At 39.3% G+C, this 22548-nt stretch overlaps 1 protein-coding gene across 1 annotated transcript in view; it reads right to left on the reverse strand.

Moving 5' to 3' along the window:
* Positions 1-15670: 15670 nt before the first annotated feature.
* The window catches only part of PID1 (phosphotyrosine interaction domain containing 1), a 256385-nt gene continuing 249507 nt past the window's right edge, over positions 15671-22548 (reverse strand). The window contains exon 3 of the mRNA XM_030803060.1: positions 15671-17810. Coding sequence (XP_030658920.1) covers positions 17334-17810 — 477 coding nt within the window. The 3' untranslated portion in view covers positions 15671-17333. The remainder of the gene's footprint in view (positions 17811-22548) is intronic.

The following is a 22548-nucleotide window of genomic DNA, read 5'->3' on the forward strand; positions in this document are numbered from 1 at the left end:
CCATTTGTTAAAGTAAATGGTACATTTGATTAAATGGCAGTGCATGAAATAACACATTTGTAATAATGAAAGGGCTCAGGAAACCATCAAAGATCTAATTGTCTCATTTGACTTTGCTCAGTGTAGTTTCGGTACTTTATTTTGTTTTTATATGTTCCAATTATTTGAAGAGTGTCCCTAGACAGGGTGTATGTTATCTCTGTAACCCTAGAGTTACTGATTCATGATGGCTTCCGTATTTCCAGTCTTAAAGTTTCTGGATAAGAAATTAACATGTTAAGAAAAAATAAAAAGAATGATGTGTCTAAGACACTCTCACTCCCAGTAATTTAGAGATCATCTCTTGTTTTATCATAGAAGGTGCCCCCCATGCAAAGAATTGGGAGGAGTGTCTTGAGTCTCAGTCTAGCTTTGTGTAAAGTAGGAGAAGTCAATCTCTCTGGGTCTCAGTATTGATATCTGAAAAATGTTTTAATAACACCTGCTGTTTAAATAAATAATATGTAAAAATGCCCAGTCATAACCTGACTTGTTAGTTCTTCTCTTCCTTATTGGAGGAAAGAAATCCTTGAAGCAGGCTCCCAACTGTAACTTATTTTACCAATAAGAAATGTGCTGGCCTGACAAGAGTGGCTTAGAATAGAGACTGCAGAAACATTTTTGTGACTTACCTGAGCTAAGCATGCCTTGCGCCAGACACCAGCCAAGGGTCTTCACTCACCTGAAAGGCTGGAAAAGATGTCAAACTAAGGGTTCAGACAGCCTCAATAGGGTGGTGACATTTAGCAAAAGGATTAACATCTCTACGCTTAATTGTCTTCAACTATAAAGTAAGGATAACGATAGTTCTCTCTGTATATGGTTTTCGTGAGGTATAAAATTAGGGAATGACAGTAAAAAGCTGAAAGTGTGATACATGGTAAGTACTCAATAAATGCTCACTTCTCTTTTTATCTCATTTAAATCTTACATGACTTAGCTTCATCATTTAGATTGTGACGTGCACAGAGGAAAAGAAGGACTGAAATGTATTTTCTGATTCAACACTGGGTGCCCAGGAAGGCATCTGAAAGAATCGCTGGAATGGTTCATGGGAAATTTTGCATTTTGACTTCCTGGGAAGGGGCTCTGATGGGAATGAGCCACCCTGGGGTATGTCTTGCAGCACAAGCGCTGGGGGTGAAACATTCTTTGTGGCTGGCTCACCAACAGCTGGCCAGGGAGGAGACACTACATCTTCTAAATCTGAGCTGAACCTCAATCTGCCGGAAAAGTTTGAGGCCCAACCTAGAAGTCCAAAATGCCATGTGGAAAAAGCTAATCAGGGTGGGAGCAGCTCTGGGGTGTCTGTGGGACATGTAAGCACATCACAGGCTTTCGGATCAAGTGCCCTGAGCTGAGACTTAGCTCTGTTTCTGAGTCATGGTGGGCTTCCACCAACTCCCTTAGGCTTCTGCAACATCAACCCTTTACCCATAATGAGTGAATGATAATTCCTACTGTCATAAGGTTCTGTCATCTTAAATGAGATGATGTATTTAGGGTGTCACGACCTTGTATATATGCTCAAAACTATTAGCTCTTATTATTTTGATTCCCTCAAAACTCTCTTCTCTCTTTAATCCTCATCCCCAGCCTCTACCCATGGGGGAGCCTAATAGACCAGCTAGTACATAGTGTTGAGCCTGAATGAAATGACTTGTTATTCACCATCTTGTATCTAATTTTCTCTCCAAGAACAGGGGGACCTACAGAAGTATTTTCTTGATTTCTTTTTCTAGTATATTCTGAGTTTATAAAGAAAGCCTGGAACATATTACTCCAAATCCCATGTCCTAAATGCTTAAATAACTCCTGAAATAGTCTCCATTGGATACTCGATACATTACGGTGTCAGTTGCATTTGCTTAGAAACAGAGAGACAAATTTTAGCACTACCAAAATTATTAGGTTGAAAGGAATTGCAAAGCTCGTTATTTTTTCAGAGAAAAGGAGAAATAAAAAGTTTTCCAAGTCCTCTGACAGGAGCCCATTTTGGCAAAAAAAAAAAAAAAAAAAAAGGCAATTTAAAAAAAGGAATCTTTAATCATAATGTAACAAAGTCTGACCTTTAGAAAAAGAAATTAAATAATCGGTCTGGAAAATAATTTTTAGTAATAAATTCTCCCAGCTGCACAGAAGTTCTTTGGTTGTGGGCCAATTGAATGCTGGTATGGGCTTATCTTAAACAAAGTGGCATTGAAGCAGCTTTTTAAATGCTGGCAAAAGATGTTCCTCCACAGTGAGGCAGAGGGATAGGATTCCTCAGTGTGTTGCAGAGGGAGACGTAACCACATGACCTGGGTCTGCAAACGCAGCAATGCACCACAGTCCCGGCATTATTGGCAAATCCCAGATTCCCGCCTTCAAAGCCTTCTTCTCTTTGTGATGTGGAGATTTTAGCTGGATCATCACGCTGAGATGCCTAAAAAACACCAGTTCCCAAAGGAAACAAGGGACACCACGAGAGGGACTGTGGCATTGGCACAGACCAGAGTTGGCCCCGTCTGGGAAACTTGACCTCAAAAGAGTTGGCTAATGTCATTACACAGAGAAAGGGGCCATCCTGCCGACTTGAAACCTTCTTATTTCCTTCATTTTCAGACTGCTTCTCCCTCATAACCTCATTTTCCTCAGCAGACAACCCAAGCCAGTGGTTGGTAGACACCAATGCAATAAAAGGAAGCAGCTACGATGGAGAAATGAAAGACGACAAAGGGCAAGTTCAGGGGAATTTGATCTTCTTGTAATGTGGGTTTATTTAGATCCATGTTAGTTTTATTTCACGAAATATTTTTTGAAAATTAAGTAATAATAGGCTTCAAAGAAACTGTCTGCTCTGTCCTTGATAACCCAACCACAACCCTGGCTGGCCAGGAGAAACCAAGCCCAGACACTGAGGGCTCCCCAAAGTCAGGGAGTGGGGATTTGGGAATCAAAAAACCTGGAGAGAAGCCTGTGGTGCCCCTCTAAGCTGTGAGACCTGACACAAAACTCAGCATTAATATCTGTCTTATTGTGATGGGGTGAATTGTGTTTCCAGCCACCCAGATTCATATGATGAAGCCTCAGCCTCAGTATCTCAGAATGCGGCCTTATTTAGGAATAGCATCATTGCAGATATAATTAGTTAAGATCAACTCCTAACCCAATATGACTGGTATCCTTATAAAACAGGAAAATTTGGAGACAGACAGACAGACACAGACACAGACACAGACACGCACACAGAGGAGAACATGATGTGAAGATAAAACCAGAGACTGGAGTGATGCAGCAGAAGCCAAATGCAATCACAGACGGCCAGCATGCGCCGGAAGCTAGGAGACAGGCATGGAGCAAGTTCTCCCTCACAACCTCAGAAAGAATCAACTTTGCCAGCACCCTGATCTCAGCCTTCTGGTCCTTAGAACTGGGAGACAATACATTTCTGTTCTTTATTTTTTTTATATCTTTCATTTATTTATATTTTGAGATACAGTCTTGCTGTGTTGCCCAGGCTGGAGTGCAGTGGCACAATCTCAGCTCACCACAACCTCCACCTCCCAGTTCAAGCTATCTTCCCACCTGTTTCTCAAGTAGCTGGGACCACAGGCAAGCACCAGCACGTCTGGCTAATTCATTTCTGTTTTTTAAGCCACACATTTAATGGTACTTGGGTACAGCAGCGCCAGAAAACTAATGCACTTACATACTCGCAGGATTTGTTCATGTTCAACACTTTATTCATGAAACAAGCATTTACGAGTCCCTCTTAAGTGTCAGCCACCAGGATGGGTTCTGTGAAGGAGGGAGGATCAGGCTGTGGTTCTCACCCTCTTGGGTTATGTGGCTGAATACAATAGCCACTAGTCATATGTGGCTACAGAGCATTTGTGCTATACAGTATAAAATATATCCTCAATTTCACATAATACAACAAGAATAAAATATCACATAAATAAATTTTATATTGATCATGTGTTGAATGGCAAATTTTTTAATATATTGGGTTAGGTAAAGTCTGCTATTGGGCCGGGCGTGGTGGCTCACGCTTGTAATCCCAGCACTTTGGGAGGCCGAGGCGGACGGATCACGAGGTAAGGAGATCGAGACCACGGTGAAACCCCGTCTCTACTAAAAATACAAAAAATTAGCCGGGCGTGGTGGCGGGCGCCTGTAGTCCCAGCTACTCGGAGAGGCTGAGGCAGGCGAATGGCGTGAACCCGGGAGGCGGAGCTTGCAGTGAGCCGAGATTGCGCCACTGCGCTCCAGCCTGGGGGACAGAGCGAGACTCCGTCTCAAAAAAAAAAAAGGTCTGCTATTAAGATGAACTTCATCTATTTCTTTTTAAGTTTTTAATCAGGCTGCTAGAAATTACACATGTGGTCGACAGCATAGAGCTATTGGACAGCATTGCTCTGGGAGCTCTCGGGCTAGGAATGAGAGCTGTACATGAAGGCGGTGGTGGGCATGTCTTCACATGACTGGAAGGAAGAGCTGAATAAGCAAAAGTGGGTTCATTGTGTGATCTAGAAGCAGGGTATTTCAAGGTGAGTCCAGCCCCTTGGAGAAATTGAAAAGTGCTCTTCCGGTGATCTGACAGGTATCCATGGAGGAGCAAAAGAAGAAAATGAAAACCCTAACACAGGCGGCATTGACTGAACACTCACAAGGCACCAAGCCCTAGACTAAATGCTTCATATGTATTTACTCCTTTAATTCTCATTGCAGCTCTGTGATTTAGGCATCATTTTCCCATTTTACAGACGAGAAAACTGAGGCCCAAGTTGTTAAGTTCTTTGCCCAGAGCAACGCAGGCCCAGGGTTTGAACCTGAACCTGGAATTTCAGGTGAGAGGCAGCTCATGCATATTTTTTCATAAGCAGGTTGCAGTGGCTTATGCCTGTAATCCCAGCACTTCAGAAGGCCAAGGCAGGAGGATCACATGAGCTCAGGAGTACGAGACCAACCTGCACAACATAATGAGATCCTGTCTAAAAAAAGATTATTTATTACAATAAAATACAAAATTAGGGAAGGGAAGCAAGCAGGGAGGGAGGTAAAATGTTAAATAGTTTCTCTTGAAGACAAGAAGAAGGCCAGGAAGGATTATTATTATTATTATTATTTTTGAGACGGAGTTTCGCTCTTGTTTCCCAGGCTGGAATGAAATGGTGCGATCTCGGCTCACAGCAACCTCCACCTCCCGGGTTCAAGCAATTCTCCTAGCTGGGATTACGGGCGCCCACTACCATGCTCGGCTAATTTTGTATTTTTAGTAGAGATGGGGTTTCTCCATGTTGGTCAGGCTGGTCTTGAACTCCTGACCTCAGGTGATCTGCCAGCCTCGGCCTCCCAAAGTGCGGGGATTACAGGCGTGAGCCACTGCGCTCGGCCGCCATGAAGGGTTTTAAGTGAAAGTCTGAGGTAATCAAATTCGGGTTTTAGAACAACAGGATCTCTGGAGGCTGAGAAGAATGGTGGGCCTAGAGGCTGTGTGTTCAGATTCCTTGCCCAGAAATATTAGAATAAACCAGACAGATCCCTGTTACTATGGACTTTGAAGGATATAGCGCCCTCAGGAGGCATTTTCCAGAGAAAAGACAAATGTCACACATCTAGAAGATCTGAGGGCACAGAGCTGGTCCCACTGAAACTAAATTGCGGGTAATGCTGGGCCCCTTCCTTCCTTCTTTCTTCAGGAGTTCTGTTGTTTGGCATCAGTCTGTCCCTGTCATGACACTTCTGGGGCTGGGAAAGCGTGGTCAATGGAAGGGCTGAGATAGAGGCAATGAATGAGACATCTGCCCAGGATCCCACCTTGGGAAGTGAGTGTGACACCAGGTTTTACCTTCAGGTTTCAGGGCTTTCTGGCATGGACTTTAGAAAGCTCATCCCTGGGTTTCACCAGAATGGATTTTATCTCATTTTCTGAGGTGCCTGATGTGTGTGTTGTGCCACACTTTCCCTTGAGAGTAACAGAGAAGAAATATCACTAAGGAAACAATGATTTTGGTTCTTTAAAAAAGCAATTTTCATACAATAGCATTAAGGATGTGATGGGCCAAAGTTCTCCATTGTTTTGATTCTGAGGGTTAGAAGGAAGACAACCACCACTGCAGTGAGATTAGATGGCTTTTCTCCAGAAGGTGACCTTCGAGTCATCAATGGCTCCGTAGAGGTCCCTGGGGCTCCCTCTGCGAGCTCTTTTGTTTGTGAAGCATGTGTCTAGTAAAGTACCCAGCCTTTGGTGTGTTATGCATCTGAGCTTCAGTCCTGATCCTGTCTCTGACTGGCAGTACAAACTTTGGCAAATGTCTTAACTTCTTTCAGGCGAGATGCCCCACTCTCATAAACCTTAACACAGTGCCTGGCCCAGTGTGTGAATGTGTTCAAAATATGAAGTCCCACCTTTTTCCCATCTCCTTAAGCACAGACCGTGTGGGTTAATGATAGGCAATAACAGAAGAAGAAAAAAGATCAACTTGTAATCACTTTTAGGAAAAAACGATATAAGTATTAACCAAAAACTCCTGAAAAAAAAATACCCTAAGTACCAATATATGGGTATTTTTAGTAATATGCCTGCTATTTCTAAGGTAAAGCACACCCTCTGGAGAGAGAATTACACAAAGGCACTTCTCTTGGCTGATGGGTTGCAAAAAGGTTCCTCTTCTTCTGCCCTGATGCTGCCTCACCCCAATTTCCAAGGCACAGGCTCTGCTAGAGGGGCCTGAGGTGGTTTCCAACAGCCACTTGGCTATGTTCACTGTGGCCGTTTGATCAGGGCATAAGCTGTGTGCATTCATCCTCAGAATCTCATACATTATTCAGATGGAGCTAACATATCGTAAATTGGCAGTGGAGCAATGCAATCACAATAGCAGACCGAAAAATCACAAAATACTGAACTTTAAATACAAACCAGACCACTACAAATAATTGTCGTAATTGTTTTGCTATATGACTCGATAAGTTATTGAGCTTCTTAAGGTGATCTACAATAATGCTGAGTCTTAGTAATTTAAGAAAAAGAAGAAAAAAAGCAACTAGTAGCAAAGTGAAAACTATTACAGGTTGGTGATCAGAAAAATAATTTCAACTGTTTCAACAGCTGTTTTTATGAGAAAAAAGAATACTTCAGTCATTTTTAGTTTTTGTTTTTTGGTTAATTGAACCAAACATTTATACAAACTAAAAGGGAAGATGTATATAAATTATGGATATTTTAAAAGAAAAGGGCTTATATTACTTTCAAGACTCCAAATCCTAGAATTACATTAACCATCTGTTGCTCCATTGAGAACCCATTTTAATAAATAAAGAAGAATGGCTTGAAACTAGCATATCAAAGCCACAATTTTAGTCATGCCAACTTCCACTTATGCTGAAATTACACTATATCTAGTAAATTGTTATTTTAATATGTGAAAGCAGTGTTTTCCCAAGTAGGCAATACCTCCAATAGCAGTGTTATTCATCCTATTTGCTTATTAAAATAAGCATAAAATTTAAATTTTCAAGGCTAAAACCACAAACTCATAATTAGTTTTATCTAAATTAATGAGGTTTTACTTTCAGTACTAAATTCTAGGTAAAGCTACTGCAATTAAAATGGAAAAGGCAAAAAGATAATTTGGCAGAAGGCTGATTAAAGGTCCAATTCCATCTCAAGCCCCCCATTTAAGATGTTTCTATAGTGATAATACCATCTATGTGAAGATAATCTAATTATGAACATAATGAAATTTGTTCCATTTTCTTTTCTGGGCAAAATTGGAATCAGAACCACTCCATTCAGACCTATAATGAGCTTTAGTCTTTGTTGATCCCAAATTTACTTTAAAAATGACCATAGATGAGGCCTGGCACTGTGACTCTCGCCTGTAATCCCAGCACTTTGAAAGGCCAAGGTGGGTAGATCACTTGAGCCCAGGAGTTCAAGATCAGGCTGGGCAACAGAGTGACACTCTGTTTCTGAAAACATACAAAAATTAGCCAGGGGTGGTTCTGTGAATGTATAGTCCTAGCTTCTTGGGAGGCTGAGGAAGGAGGATTGCTTGAGCCCAGGAGGTGGAGGCTGCAATGAATCAAAATCGTGCCACCACACTTCAACCTGAGCAACAGATTGAGACCCTGTCTCCAAAAAAAAAAAAAAAAAAAAAAAAGACTATGAATGGATACAATGCATTGTTATCAACTGTAGTCAGCATGGTGTACAATGTTCTTTAGAACTTATTCCTCCTATTTACCCGAAATTTTGTATCTTTTGACCAACATCTTCTCAACTCCCAAATCCCCAGCACATAGTAATCACAATTTTTCTCTCTGCTTCTGTGAGTTTGACATTTTAAGATTCTACACATACATGAGATCATGCAGTATTTGTCTTTCTGTGTCTGGTTTACTTTACTTCATGTCCTCTAGGTTAATCCATGTTGTTGCAAATGACAGGATTTCCTTATTGTTTAAGGCTGAATGGTATCCCCTGTGAATATGCACCACATTTTCTTTATCCATTCATCCTTTGATGGACACTTTGTTCTCACATCTTGGCTATTGTGATAGTGTTGCAATAAACATGGGAGCGCAGATATCTCCTTGACACATTGATTTCCTTTCATTTGTATATATACCCAGTAGTGGAATTTCTGGATCATATGGTAGTTCCACTTGTAATATTTTGAGGAACTTCCATACTGTTTTTCATAATGGCTGTACTAATTTACATTCCCACCAAAAGTGTGCAAGGGTTTTCTTTTCTCCACATCCTTGCCAGCACTTGTTATCTTTTGACTCTTTAATGATAGCCATCCCAACATGTGTGAGATGATATCTTATTTGTTTTTAATTTCCCGAAAATTGCTGAGAGTAGATTTTAAGTGTCACCAGAAGAGATTACACATATGTGTGAGAATGTATACACTAGCTTAGTCATTCCACAATGTATACATACTTCAAAACATAATTTTGTACACTATATACACAATTTTTATTTGTCCATTGAAATAAATTAATTTTAAACAATTAGCCACCTTGGATGCAGCCAACTCTTGGCTCTTCCTTGAAAGTGGGTACTTCCTTAAGTGTTTCCCTTAAACTTTGCTTCCACAGGATAAAGAATGTTCTAGAATAGCAACCAAGGGCATGTAATGACAGGCCTTTTATCAAGCAGATCTCAAATAGTATCATGTTTTATTTCACAAACATCAGAATGTTTTAGAATAACCCAATTTTAATATGTATGCTTAAAGAGATGAATACATCCTCATTAAGAAAATATATTATCGGGGAGTCTGAGATGGCCAAATTTCTTGAGCTCAGGAATTTGAGGCTGGCCTAGACAACATGGTGAAACCCCATCTCTACAAAAAATTTAAAAAATTAACTAGGCATTGTGGCAGGCACCTGTGTCCAAGCTACTCAGAAGGCTGAAGTAGGAGGATCGCTTGGGCCCAGGAGTTTAAGGCTACAGTGAGCTGTGGTCAAGCCACTGCACTCTAGCCTGGGTGACAGAGTGAGACCCCATATATATAAAAAAAGTGTGTGTATACATATATATAATATATACATAAAATATATAAAATATCTATAATATAATACATATAATATATATTATATAATATAATATATAATATATATAATATATAATATATAATATAATATATAATATATATTAAAAATATATATAATATATAATATACAAAATATATATAATATATAATATACAAAATATATATAATATATAATATATAAAATATATATTATATATAATATATATTATATATTATATATTATATATTTTATATTATATATAATATATATTTTATATAATATATATATAATATATAATATATATTTTATATAATATATAAAATATATATATAATATATAATATATAAAATATATATAATATATATTATATAAAATATATATATAATATATAATATATAAAATATATATGATATATATTATATAAAATATATATAATATAGATAAAATATATATAATATATTTAATACAGATATAAAATATATATTATATATTATATATATATAAAATATACACGAAATATATATGTGTGTATATATATGTATATATATATAAAATATATGGCCAAAAGAACAAAGCTGGAGGCATCACGCTACCTGACTTCAAACTATACTACAAGGCTACAGTAACCAAAACAGCATGGTACTGGTACCACAACAGGGACATAGATCAATGGAACAGAACAGAGCCCTCAGAAATGATGCCGCATATCTACAACTATCTGATCTTTGACAAACCTGACAAAAACAAGAAATGGGGAAAGGATTCCCTATTTAATAAATGGTGCTGGGAAAACTGGCTAGCCATATGTAGAAAGCTGAAACTGGATCCCTTCCTTACACCTTATACAAAAATTAATTCAAGATGGATTAAAGACTTAAATGTTAGACCTAAAACCATTAAAATCCTACAAGAAAACCTAGGCAATACCATTCAGGACATAGGCGTGGGCAAGGACTTCATGTCTAAAACACCAAAAGCAATGGCAACAAAAGCCAAAATTGACAAATGGGATCTCATTAAACTAAAGACCTTCTGCACAGCAAACGAAACTACCATCAGAGTGAACAGGCAACCTACAGAATGGGAGAAAATTTTTGCAACCTACTCATCTGACAAAGGGCTAATATCCAGAATCTACAATGAACTCAAACAAATTTACAAGAAAAAAACAATCCCATCAAAAAGTGGGCAAAGGACATGAACAGACAATTCTCAAAAGAAGACATTTATGCAGCCAAAAAACACATGAAAAAATGCTCATCATCACTGGCCATCAGAGAAATGCAAATCAAAACCACAGTGAGATACCATCTCACACCAGTTAGAATGGCCATCATTACAAAGTCAGGAAACAACAGGTGCTGGAGAGGATGTGGAGAAATAGGAACACTTTTACACTGTTGATGGGACTGTAAACTAGTTCAACCATTGTGGAAGTCAGTGTGGCGATTCCTCAGGGATCTAGAACTAGAAATATCATTTGACCCAACCATCCCATTACTGGGTATATACCCAAAGGACTATAAATCATGCTGCTATAAAGACACATGCACACGTATGTTTATTGTGGCACTATTCACAATAGCAAAGACTTGGAACCAACCCAAATGTCCAACAACGATAGACTGGATTAAGAAAATGTGGCACATATACAGCACATGGAATACTATGCAGCCATAAAACATGATGAGCTCATGTCCTTTGTAGGTACATGGATGAAACTGGGAAACATCATTCTCAGTAAACTATCACAAGGACAAAAAACCAAACACTGCATGTTCTCACTCATAGGTGGGAATTGAACAATGAGAACTCATGGACACAGGAAGGGGAACATCACACTCCAGGGACTGTTGTGGGGTGGGGGGAGGGGGGAGGGACAGCATTAGGAGATATACCTAATGCTAAATGACGAGTTAATGGGTGCAGCAAAACAACATGGCACATGGATACATATGTAACAAACCTGCACATGGTGCACATGTACCCTGAAACCTAAAGTATAATAATAAAAAAAAAAAGAGGAAATTTGGTCACAGATATGTACAAAGTGAAGACCATATGAAGACAGAGAGAAAATGGTCATCTACAAGCCAGGAAGAGAGATCTTGAAAGAAACTAACCTTGCCTACACCTTGGTCTTGGACTTCTAGCCTCCAGAATTGCGAGAAAATAAACTTTTGTCATTTCAGCTACCCCCCCCAAAAAAAAATATATATATATATATGTGTGTGTGTGTATGTGTGCATATTTTTAAAAAGGTATAGACATAAAAGCATTGGTAATTATTGGTAATTAATTTACTAGAACATTCCAAAAAAAACACTTTCCTCATAAGATTGTGTCTGAGATTCAACAAAAAGGGTTTATTTGTATATGTCCAAAATAAGGTAGTTCAGATTTTTTTGCTTCTTAGCAATTCGCTTTTACCCATCCAGATGTTTTTCTTTCTAAGCTTGGGTTTCAGCATCATATGTAGTTTTCTTCTGGTGACTAGTATCAATTGGTGCCACTTCAGATGGAGCAGCACAAATTCTCAATCTGGACAATGTATCCCATAAAATTATTCCAAGAACCAAATCTTGGCATCTCACAGGAAAATTTCTTGAAGATCAATAAGAATCTGGGAGTTACCTCAGACAATTATGGGAATCTTCACCTTCACTCTAGTTTAAGGTGTATCTGGGAGATGGAAAGATACTTAAGAAATTAGTTAAGTAAGCTATGACGAAGCAAGTTGTCATCAAGTTCTACCTGACTGAAAAAAAAAATGAATCCAAAAAAGGAATTTAGGATAATCTGCACTGTTCCACAATCTGGTCTAATTTTGTGTCAATGGATCATGAACCAAAAATGTGTTCTCTGGAATTCAGAGCCCAGATGCTCTTCCCTTCTAAAATGTGAGAAAGTCTGAAAAGTGTCATGTAAATAAACACTTAAGGCAGAAAAAAAGAGAAACAATTCCATCAAAAAGTGGGCGAAGGATATGAAGAGACACTTCTCAAAAGAAGACATTTATGCAGCCAAAAGACACATGAAAAAATGCTCATCATCACTGGCCATCAGAGAAATGCAAATCAAAACCACAATGAGATACCATCTCAAACCAGTTAGAATGGCAATCATTCAAAAGTCAGGAAACAACAGGTGCTGGAGAGGATGTGGAGAAATAGGAACACTTTTACATTGTTGGTGGGACTGTAAACTAGTTCAACCATTGTGGAAGTCAGTGTGGCGATTCCTCAGGGATCTAGAACTAGAAATACCATTTGACCCAGCCATCCCATTACTGGGTATATACCCAAAGGATTATAAATCATGCTGCTATAAAGACACACGCACACGTATGTTTATTGTGGCACTATTCACAATAGCAAAGACTTGGAACCAACCCAAATGTCCAACAATGATAGACTGGATTAAGAAAATGTGGCACATATATACCACAGAATACTATGCAGCCATAAAAAATGATGAGTTCATGTCCTTTGTAGGGACATGGATGAAGCTGGAAACCATCATTCTCAGAAAACTATCGCAAGGACAAAAAACCAAACACAGCATGTTCTCACTCATAGGTGGGAATTGAACAATGAGAACACTTGGACACAGGAAGGGGAACCTCACACACCGGGGCCTGTTTTGGGGTGGGGGGATTGGGGAGGGATAGCATTAGGAGATATACCTAATGTAAATGACGAGTTAATGGGTGCAGCACACCAACATGGCACATGTATACATATGTAACAAACCTGCACATTGTGCACATGTACCCTAAAACTTAAAGTATGATTAAAAAAAAAGAGAAAAGAAAGAAGGAAAGAGGAAGGAAGGATGAAAGAAGAAAAAGAGAAATGAGAAAAAGTAGGAGAGAGTGCATAAGGAAAACATTGCTTTCTAAAGTATAAATTTGGGGAAAACCCAGCTGAATTCATATGCTTTATACTGTCAGAAAGTAAAAACACCCTCTCCCAACATTTTCTCTCTTCTCTTTCAGCAACAGAAGTGAACAGGAGCAGACGCATGACAGGAGTGCTGTAATCTGCTAAATTCAGGTGTCTTAAAATGCAGCATCTGTCTGCTTCCTTGGGATAATGTTCATTTCGTTTCAATCATGTGGCATTGAGTATCTAACATTGTTTTTCTATGTAGAAGCAGCCATAATTTCCTTTGGAATTAGGTAACGGGCAAAGTTTTTCTTCAATAAAAAGCCATTTGCTCACCTTTGGAGAACTGGGCAAGGAAGTCACTAGGATACCTTTTGGGGTTTCAAGACTCTGTCCTAGAACTTGCAAATCGATGAAACACATGGTGATTTTCCTTCCATCTGTCTATCCCTCCATCCATCCTGCCAGCCAGCTAACAGAAACTAAATGAGTTCCTCCCACGTGCCTGGTCCTGCCATAGGAGCTGGCGATAAACGTGAACAAAAGAGACAAAACCCTCATCTCAAAAACGTTGACACCCAAGAGGTTTAAACAGACATTTACATAATTATACAAATAAATATGTAATTAAAAACTGCAATGAATGACATGAAGGAAAATGACAAGAGGGCGTAGAATCCTGTAACAGAAGGACTTGATTGAGAATTTTAACATGTCCTCAGAGAAACAAAACAAACAAAACAGGCATCTTGATTTTGTAGAAGTAGAAAAATGTGTCGATTTTGCCTATAGCCATTAAAATACTTAAGCAAAACTTCATAGTACGTTATCTGGGCTCGAAAAAAATTCTTGGGACTTTGCTTTTAATACTGTTGGTGTCAAAAATACTTCAAAAATGAACAGCAAAGAATGCTTATTTTTAATGGTTTAGTGTGCTACTTTAAAATAAGCTAGGTTTTAAGAGGAATAGAAATGAAAAATCCAAAGGAGGTAGATCTTGTCTTGACAGAGCCACAGCCCCGGACCAGAAGTCGGAGGCTTCTAGTCTCATCAGTCATGCCCTAGCTGTGCTACCATGGCCAAGTGACGTAACATCTCTCAAGGTGAGTTTGCTCATCTCTGAAGTAACTGCTATGCCTGTCTATGAGGTTCTTTTCAGGAGCATCTGAGTAATGTACATGAAAGTACTCTGTGATCACTAGCGTAGAAAATACAGTACAGAAAGTGGGTACACAAAGCATCAAAAAATAATAATGCAAAGCTGAATCACCCTTCAGAGAGGAATTAGGATTGGCCATCCCAAAAGACTTCATCAGCTAATTGGAAAATATCATTGTGTGTCTATCTTTAAATTGCTACCAATCATCCCAAGCAAAAACTTAAGCCAATATTATCAGAGACAATTACTTAGCACGTCACACTTGATAGTCTGAAAAAAAAAAAACTAGCAAATGCTTCCTGCAATAAATAACCACGTGTGCACTGAGGATTCAACTTAACTTTTACTCAGTGAGGAAAAGGGCACTGTTGAAATACATGCTGGCTGTTATTTTTTTTCTTTTTCTTTGTTTCTTCTTTTTAAATGTATATTCAAGGACAACAGAGAAACTGAAATTGGGAAAAGTTTGACCTGAGAGAACTGCCATTTCAATCAGAGGAGTTAGGTTATAATTCTCACTTGAATTCATCTCTTTATAACAGGCACCTATACTTTTACTTTGGAAGCCTTTATATTTGTTATTGATTCCATGAAGGGCATTCCTCAAAAAACACAGGCTCCATGGCCACCTGCCTTGCTTGTTTAATGGGGCCACTCTGAGATATCATAGCCTGGAGGAGACATTCTTTAACCAGTCCCATCAGAAAAAAATCACTCAGTGTTTACCTTCCAGGATCTCAGTCTAGGTTCTTCAAAGACATAAACGAGATTTTTGTAAATAGCCATCATTTGCAACATGTTCTAGAAGACCCTGCACTGAAACAAACCCACCATACTAAAGAATTATTTCAACTGTTGCCACTTCACCGTCTCAGGGGCATGCAGAAATTAAAAACAAATTGAACCTTTAGAAAATAAAATAAGATTTTTAAACGCAATCAAGGAATAGGTTATTTATGACCCAGTTTAAAAATATTTCTTGATAGAACTATTTGATCTAATTTGTTCTTCATGTTTTTATTACTTGAAAGAGGACAGACACATAAAGTATGAAACTCCTCAGCTTTATTAATGCAAACATATTTTTATTAAAGAATGAATGCATTTATGCTAAAGAATAGCTTACATATGTTGTAAAGCGACAAGCATATCTTCAAGAAGTGAGTCCTCCTCAATATGACTCCATGCTTATTCTACATGCCTGAAAACTGGGCCCACACACAGGGGCACACGTACACGCACACAAACGCAGATATGGACACACAGATATGCAGACCGAAATGCTGACACCATCGCTCTCTAGATTGGATTAGCTCTCATTTAAGGCTTCTTAGGTGCCGCAGTGCCCCTAACATTACCAGGATTGATAACAGACTTTTAAGAAGGAGCAGCATTACTTGGGAAAGTAGACATCTGCTCTTGGCCTCCAATGTACGTATTTTAACAAATACTTACAATTTCATTCTATGTTGACTCTGTGTTTATAATATTTAAAGAACCATGAAACTAAGATATCTCAGGATTTTTTTTTTTAGTGAGAACTTCTCATTCAAAATAAAATAAAATGGGCGATTCTGACCCTAAGATATCATCAATTTTATGATAATGCAATAAGATTTCCCTTTAGGTTAAGATGACAGGGGTTCTCTAGACAAGCCAAGTTTATCTAACTCATTCTCTATCTAAGTGCAATGCTGAGTGATGGGGGCAAGGCTTCCTTGGTGATACCAAATTGGATTTGAAGCTTGCCATCAAGGATGCATCTGACAGGACCATTAATTAAATAAGTTACCATAAATCTCAGCTGGATAAAAGGAGAGCTGACATAGAGTGTGTTCACTTGCTGATCACTCATTCCCCTTTGCCAAGGCTTCTGTTGCTGGGGTTGTTGTTTTAAACTCCTGGTTTGTTTGACTGTTGCTTGATTGTTTTCTTCCTTTTGGTGTCCTGCAATGTTATGTTGAGATTCCATCCCTCTAGGGATGTTAGAAGGGGAAAGAGGGTGGACAGGGCAGGAGGAGGGAAAGGGAAGGGGTCATTAGTAATTGCAAGTATTCTAAGAAAATAGATGAAGTGAATACAATAAGAGGGTACTACTTGGTATATTTATGTAAATAAAAGCATTATCTGTAACTGTGAATTAACTGCCAACTATCAGGTTGTTAGTTGTAAAGCTCAATAAAGGCTGTGCTTATTTGCATACAGAGGAGGGCGTCTGCCCTGGGAGAGGAACAGAGGGCCCTCCCGAGATGTTCCTTCCTCCCTGCGGCCAGCGTCCCCATCAGCACCCTGCCCACCCCACTAGAGATCCCATAGGTGCCCCTAACATTCTTGTGGAATTTCATAAGGCAGATCGGAATGGCCCATCCAATAACAGCTGCGGAGTATTTGCCTGAGAGTGGGGAAAACTGGCATGGAGCTCTCCCACACAGAGGCATTGGGAAATGAGAAAAACAAGAAGAGAGCCTAGAACCTTCCTCCCCATCCACACTCCCACCCTCCTCACAGTCACAGCAGCAGCAGGTTTCAATGGAACGTAATTACTTTAATGATACATTTCTTTAGATTTAGAATTGCTCTTCTGAATTTAAAAAGCTTGGTCAGCCAATAGTTTGGCAGTCTTTTCATCCCAAATTTGAAACGTTGCTTACTCATCTATTCCCTTGAACTCCGTGACCAATGCTGCCTTTGCTGAAGCATCTCAAGTTCATTCAGCCATCATCGGATTCCAATTCCTGGGAAACCTCTTCGGAGGAGCTGTTGCTGTGGATCCGCCCGTCGCGCTTCATACTGTGGAAAGTCTTCCTGAAGGCCTCCATCATGGCGTGGGCCAGTTTCTTGGCCTCGAGCTTGCTCTCGCACTCCACGGCGTGGCAGTCCATCTGGTAGGACAGGTCGTCATTGATCTCCCTGTAGACCCAGGCGAAGATGTTGGGGCTCACGTTGTGGTCGGCGGTGCAGTAGGCGATGCGGGCCACCTGGAAGGTATCCATGTGCACTGTGGCCTCCCCTTTGTGGTCGAGGTGATGGAGCCACACTTGGAATGGCCGGATTTCCAGGAGGGCATTGGCTGGAAAGACATCCTCTCGGGCTAGTGTGTGCTTCTTCCAGAGCTCAATGACTGGCTTTTCTGTGCAGCCTGACAAAAATTGCATGCCAGTGGTGGAGACTTTGCCCAGGTAGGTAACCTGCAGATGCAAGAGAGGAAGAAAACGGAGGCATCAGCAGAAGGCTCTTTGTTCTGATAGACTGAATGAGTAGGTGTTTCACACAGTCATGGTGTCACATTGGGAAGGTGAAGACACTTCTTTCTTGCTCCCTGAAAGAATAACTCATCAGAATTTCTACCTTTTCTCTCTAATGAGTTGCCTACTTGGCAAATGTATTGAAATTATTTGAATAGAGTTGGATTTTAAAATCTAGTTTCTAGAGAACTACTCTCCCTCTCTGTACTCCTTTTTCAAACCCCAATTAAAATGAAGAGTATGATCTTTTACATAATTTGGCATTTCTTTAACATCATAAAGTCTCTCAAAGTTTATTTTCGGCCAAACACACACACAGAATTGAATAATAGGAAGGAATCAAAAGGACACTGCGTTGGAAAAACAAAATCTTTATTAAACTTATCTCCTAGCCTGGGTCTCTTTCCAAATCTCTCAATGTTTGATTTCACTTAGTCTGCCTGCTTCTAATGCCAAGGACGCAAAAACTGTTCTATTGAAATTATGGCCTAAAGCATGATAGTTTTCTTTCCCAAGATAATTTTTAAAAATAACAGCAGTGCCCAGTTGTTTTTTAACCTAAACTGTTTTTGAACTGAAGAGCATCTGGTGATCTGATAATAAATGAAAGATCTACAGATGAATCAAGAGTAGAATGCTGGCTTATCACCTAGCTAGGCAGGCAGTATGAAAACTAAGAAAAATAATTCCAAATGATTCAAATACCGTCTTTTTAAAAACATGTTTATAATATGCCAAGAAGGGATTTTCATTCTTTCATTGTTTTATTCATCCCACAAAATGCACAGAATTACTATTACTGGGGCATAAGCATTATGGAAAGGCATAAAACTTAAGAGATCATCTAAGAAATAACATGAAATAGTATATACTTACATTTAAAATTAGTGACACAAATAGAAATACTACGAATGCAAGGAGAGAAAGACCAGAATAAGGTCCGTGGAAACAGTGAGAACTGAGAGAGGACATTCGGTCAGAACGATTCCAAACGATGTTTACATTTAGTGGGACAATACAGGCCACATATAAAAAATTAAAACACAGAAGTTAAGGACTATTGTATCTTTGTGACAAGAATAGTCCCTTTAAGAAGATAACTTTTTAATAAAGATGTGTAAGTATGGTACATTCCAGAAGTATTTATTGGGAACCTCTTATACACAATGGAATATAACACGTAGGCATGGGGGTTGCTATGAAACTGGGGAGGGCCGAATATCCACAGGAAAGAAATAATTGAATATTCATTCAGAGCACAGTCTTTGAGGCAGGTGAAGTTGAGGTTTAAATCCTAGCTCCACAGTTCACCAGGACAAAACTCTCACCCTTGGCACATGCACAGCTATGACTATGATGTAAGGCAGGCCACGGAAAGGGCAGGAAGGGGAACAGCAAAGTACTGTGAGTGTTCAGTGGAGGAGGCAGTGGCATACTGATGACAGAAGGCCTCAGAAGAGGCACTGAATTTCAAAGCATTGGCCTCAAACTACATAGGAGCCCAGTAAGTCAAGATGGCTAAATAGGAGGAGGGAACAGTAAAGGCAAGTAGTAGAGAAAGTCTCAACCAGCTTGGACAAAGAGGCTGTGCTAACCTGGGCACACATAAAGCGGTGGCCTAAGACAGCCCTGGAGCAGAGGCCATGTAAGAGGTCCACGACCTCTGGATAAAAATAGGCTGACCTTTGCAGGATCGCCTCACATGCGGTCTGAGGAATTGGGGCGTCGTTGCTCCTGCTGGAATGCCACTGAAGGGCTAAGATCCAAGGAATGCCTGGATGTGATAGAGGCTGTGAACTCAGACTTTCCTGATGCCAGGAAGAAAGGTGGATGGGGAGGCCTGACTGATAGCAGAGACACAGCCAGGGGGCAAGGGTGGCCTGAATTAGGAACAGAGGCAGTGGGAAAGGACAGGAGGAGGCAGAGGGAATAATATTGCAGGACAAAAACTAACAATACAGGGTGAGTATCCCTTAGATAAAATGCTTGGGACCAGAAGTATTTCAAATTTCAGCTATTTTCAGATGTTGGAATACTTGCATATACATAATGAGATATCTTGGGGAGATAACCTAAGTTTGAACGTGAAATTTATTTATGATTATGATTCATATATACCTTATACACGTAGCCATTAGTTTTACCCAATATTTTTAATCACGTTATGCATCAAAGTTCGTGTAAACTGAGCCATCAGAAAGCAAACATGTCACTATCTCAGCCACTCATGTGGACAATCTGTGATTGTTTGGCACCAAATAAATTGTGGTGTTTACTCACCAAATAAATTGTGCATAAGCAGAAAATGTCAACATATTTAAAAAGGCAGCCCACCCAATGGGAGAAAATATTTGCAAATCATATATGTAATAAGTAATTAATATCTGGAATACATACAGAACACCTAAAAGTCAACAACAGAAAGTCAAAAAACTGAACTTAAAAATGGGCAAAGGCATCCACCGTGGACTGAATAAAGAAAATGTGGTACATATACACCATGTATAAATACTACGCAGCCATGAAAAGAATAAAATCATGTCCTTTGCGACAACATGGACATAGCTGGAGACCACTGTCTGAAGTGAATGCAGGAACAGAAAACCAAATGCCACATGTTCTCAGCATCCAATTCAAACTATGCACTGATCAGCGCATTACCAGCTGTCGCCCAAACAATTTCATACGAAGTTACCCTAGCCATCATCCTATTATGCTATTATCAGTTCTAATAAGTGGCTATTATCAGTTCTACTAATAAGCGGCTCATTCAATTTATATACACTTATCACAACACAAGAACCCCTCTGACTACTCCTACCACTTGTTTACTCACTTATAAGTAGGAGTAAACATTGAGTACACATGGACATAAAGTTGGGAACAACAGACACTGGGGACCACTAGGAGGGGGAGGGTTGTGGGGGTGAGGGTTGAAAACTACCTACCAAGCATCATGCTCACTACCTGGGTAAACGGGACCATTAACACACCAAACCTCAGCAACACGCAATTTACCCATGTAACAAACCTGCACTTGTACCCCTGGACCTAAAAGTTGAAAAAAAGCTTTAAAAAAATAAAGTTTCTGTATGTCAATCCCTGCGGAAAAAATGGGCAATGGAAATTAACAGATATTTTTTGAAGCCAAAAAAAAAAAAAAACACGAAAAGATGCTACCATCCTTAGAAAAATGCAAACCAAAACTACAGTTAAATACCACTTCATACCTGTTAGGATGGCTGCTATCAAAAAAGCAGAAAATAACAAGTGTTGGCAAAGATGAAGAAAAATTGGAATTCATGTACCCTGTTGGTGGGAATTTAAAACAGTACAGTTGCTGTAGAAAACAGCATGGTGGTTCCTCAAAAAATTAAAAGTAGAGGCAGGGTGTGGTGGCTCACGCTTGTAATCCCAGCACTTTGGAAGGAGAGGCGGGCGGATCACGAGGTCAGGAGTTCAAAACCAGCCTGATTAACATGATGAAACTCTGTCTGTACTAAAAATACAAAAATTAGCCAGGCATGATGGTGTGCACCTGTAATCCTACCTACTCAGAAGGCTGAGGCAGGAGAATCGCTTGAAACCGGGAGGCAGAGGTTGCAGTGAGATGAGATCACATCACTGCACTCCAGCCTGGGTGACAGAGTGACACTCCGTCTCAAAAAAAAAAAAAAAAAAAATTAAAAGTAGAATTACTATATGACTCTGTAGTTCCACTTCTGGGTATATACCCCAAAGAATTGAAAGATGTATATCAAAGAGATATTGTACTCATGTTTATAGCAGCACTATTTACAATAGCTAAAAAGTAGAAGAAACCCAAGTGTCCGTTGATAGATGAATGAATAAACAAAATACAGTATATATGTATAATGTATACTGGAATATTATTCAGCCTTAAAAAGGAAGCAAATTCTGACAGATACTACAACATGGATGAATTTTGATGACATTATTCTAAGTAAAATACACCAGCCACAAAAAGACAAGTACTGTATGATCCTATTTGTATGAGGTATTTAGAGTAGTTAACATCATAGAAACAGACCAGTTAGAATTGTGGTTGCCAGGGGATTGGGGGAAGGACGAATGAGGAGTTACTGTTTAATGGGTGCAGAGTTTCAGCTTTGCAAGATGAAGACAGTTCTGGAGATGGTTGGTGGTGACAGTTGTGTACATTATGAATGTATTTAATATCACTGAACTGTGCACTTAAAAATGGTTAAGATGGTAAGTTTTATGTCGTATTTTACCAAAATAAAAATAAATTAGGGGAAAAAGCATACAGAGGAAATTAACTTTGTGCCTGAATGAGGTATATTTATTTTTACTATTCACTGAAACTAGAAATAACTATTTTTATGTTTGGTAGAAAAAATTCCTGATTTGCTCTAAAGGCACACACTCTCTCTCTCTCTGATATTTTTCTAAAAAATTGCATACAGAAATATATATCATGACATAATTTAAAAATACTTCTAAAAATGCAAAAAAATTAGCCTGGCATGGTGGCGGGTGCCTGTAGTCCCAGCTACTCAGGAGGCTGAGGCAGGAGAATGGCATGAACCTGGGAGGCGGAGCTTGCAGTGAGCTGAGATTGCGCCACTGCACTCCAGCCTGGGCGACAGAGTGAGACTCCGTCTCAAAAAAAAAAAAAAAAGAACTTCTAAAAAACTTT

Source organism: Nomascus leucogenys, chromosome 22a (genome assembly GCF_006542625.1).
Source record: "Nomascus leucogenys isolate Asia chromosome 22a, Asia_NLE_v1, whole genome shotgun sequence".
In the NCBI taxonomy this organism is placed as follows: domain Eukaryota; kingdom Metazoa; phylum Chordata; class Mammalia; order Primates; family Hylobatidae; genus Nomascus; species Nomascus leucogenys.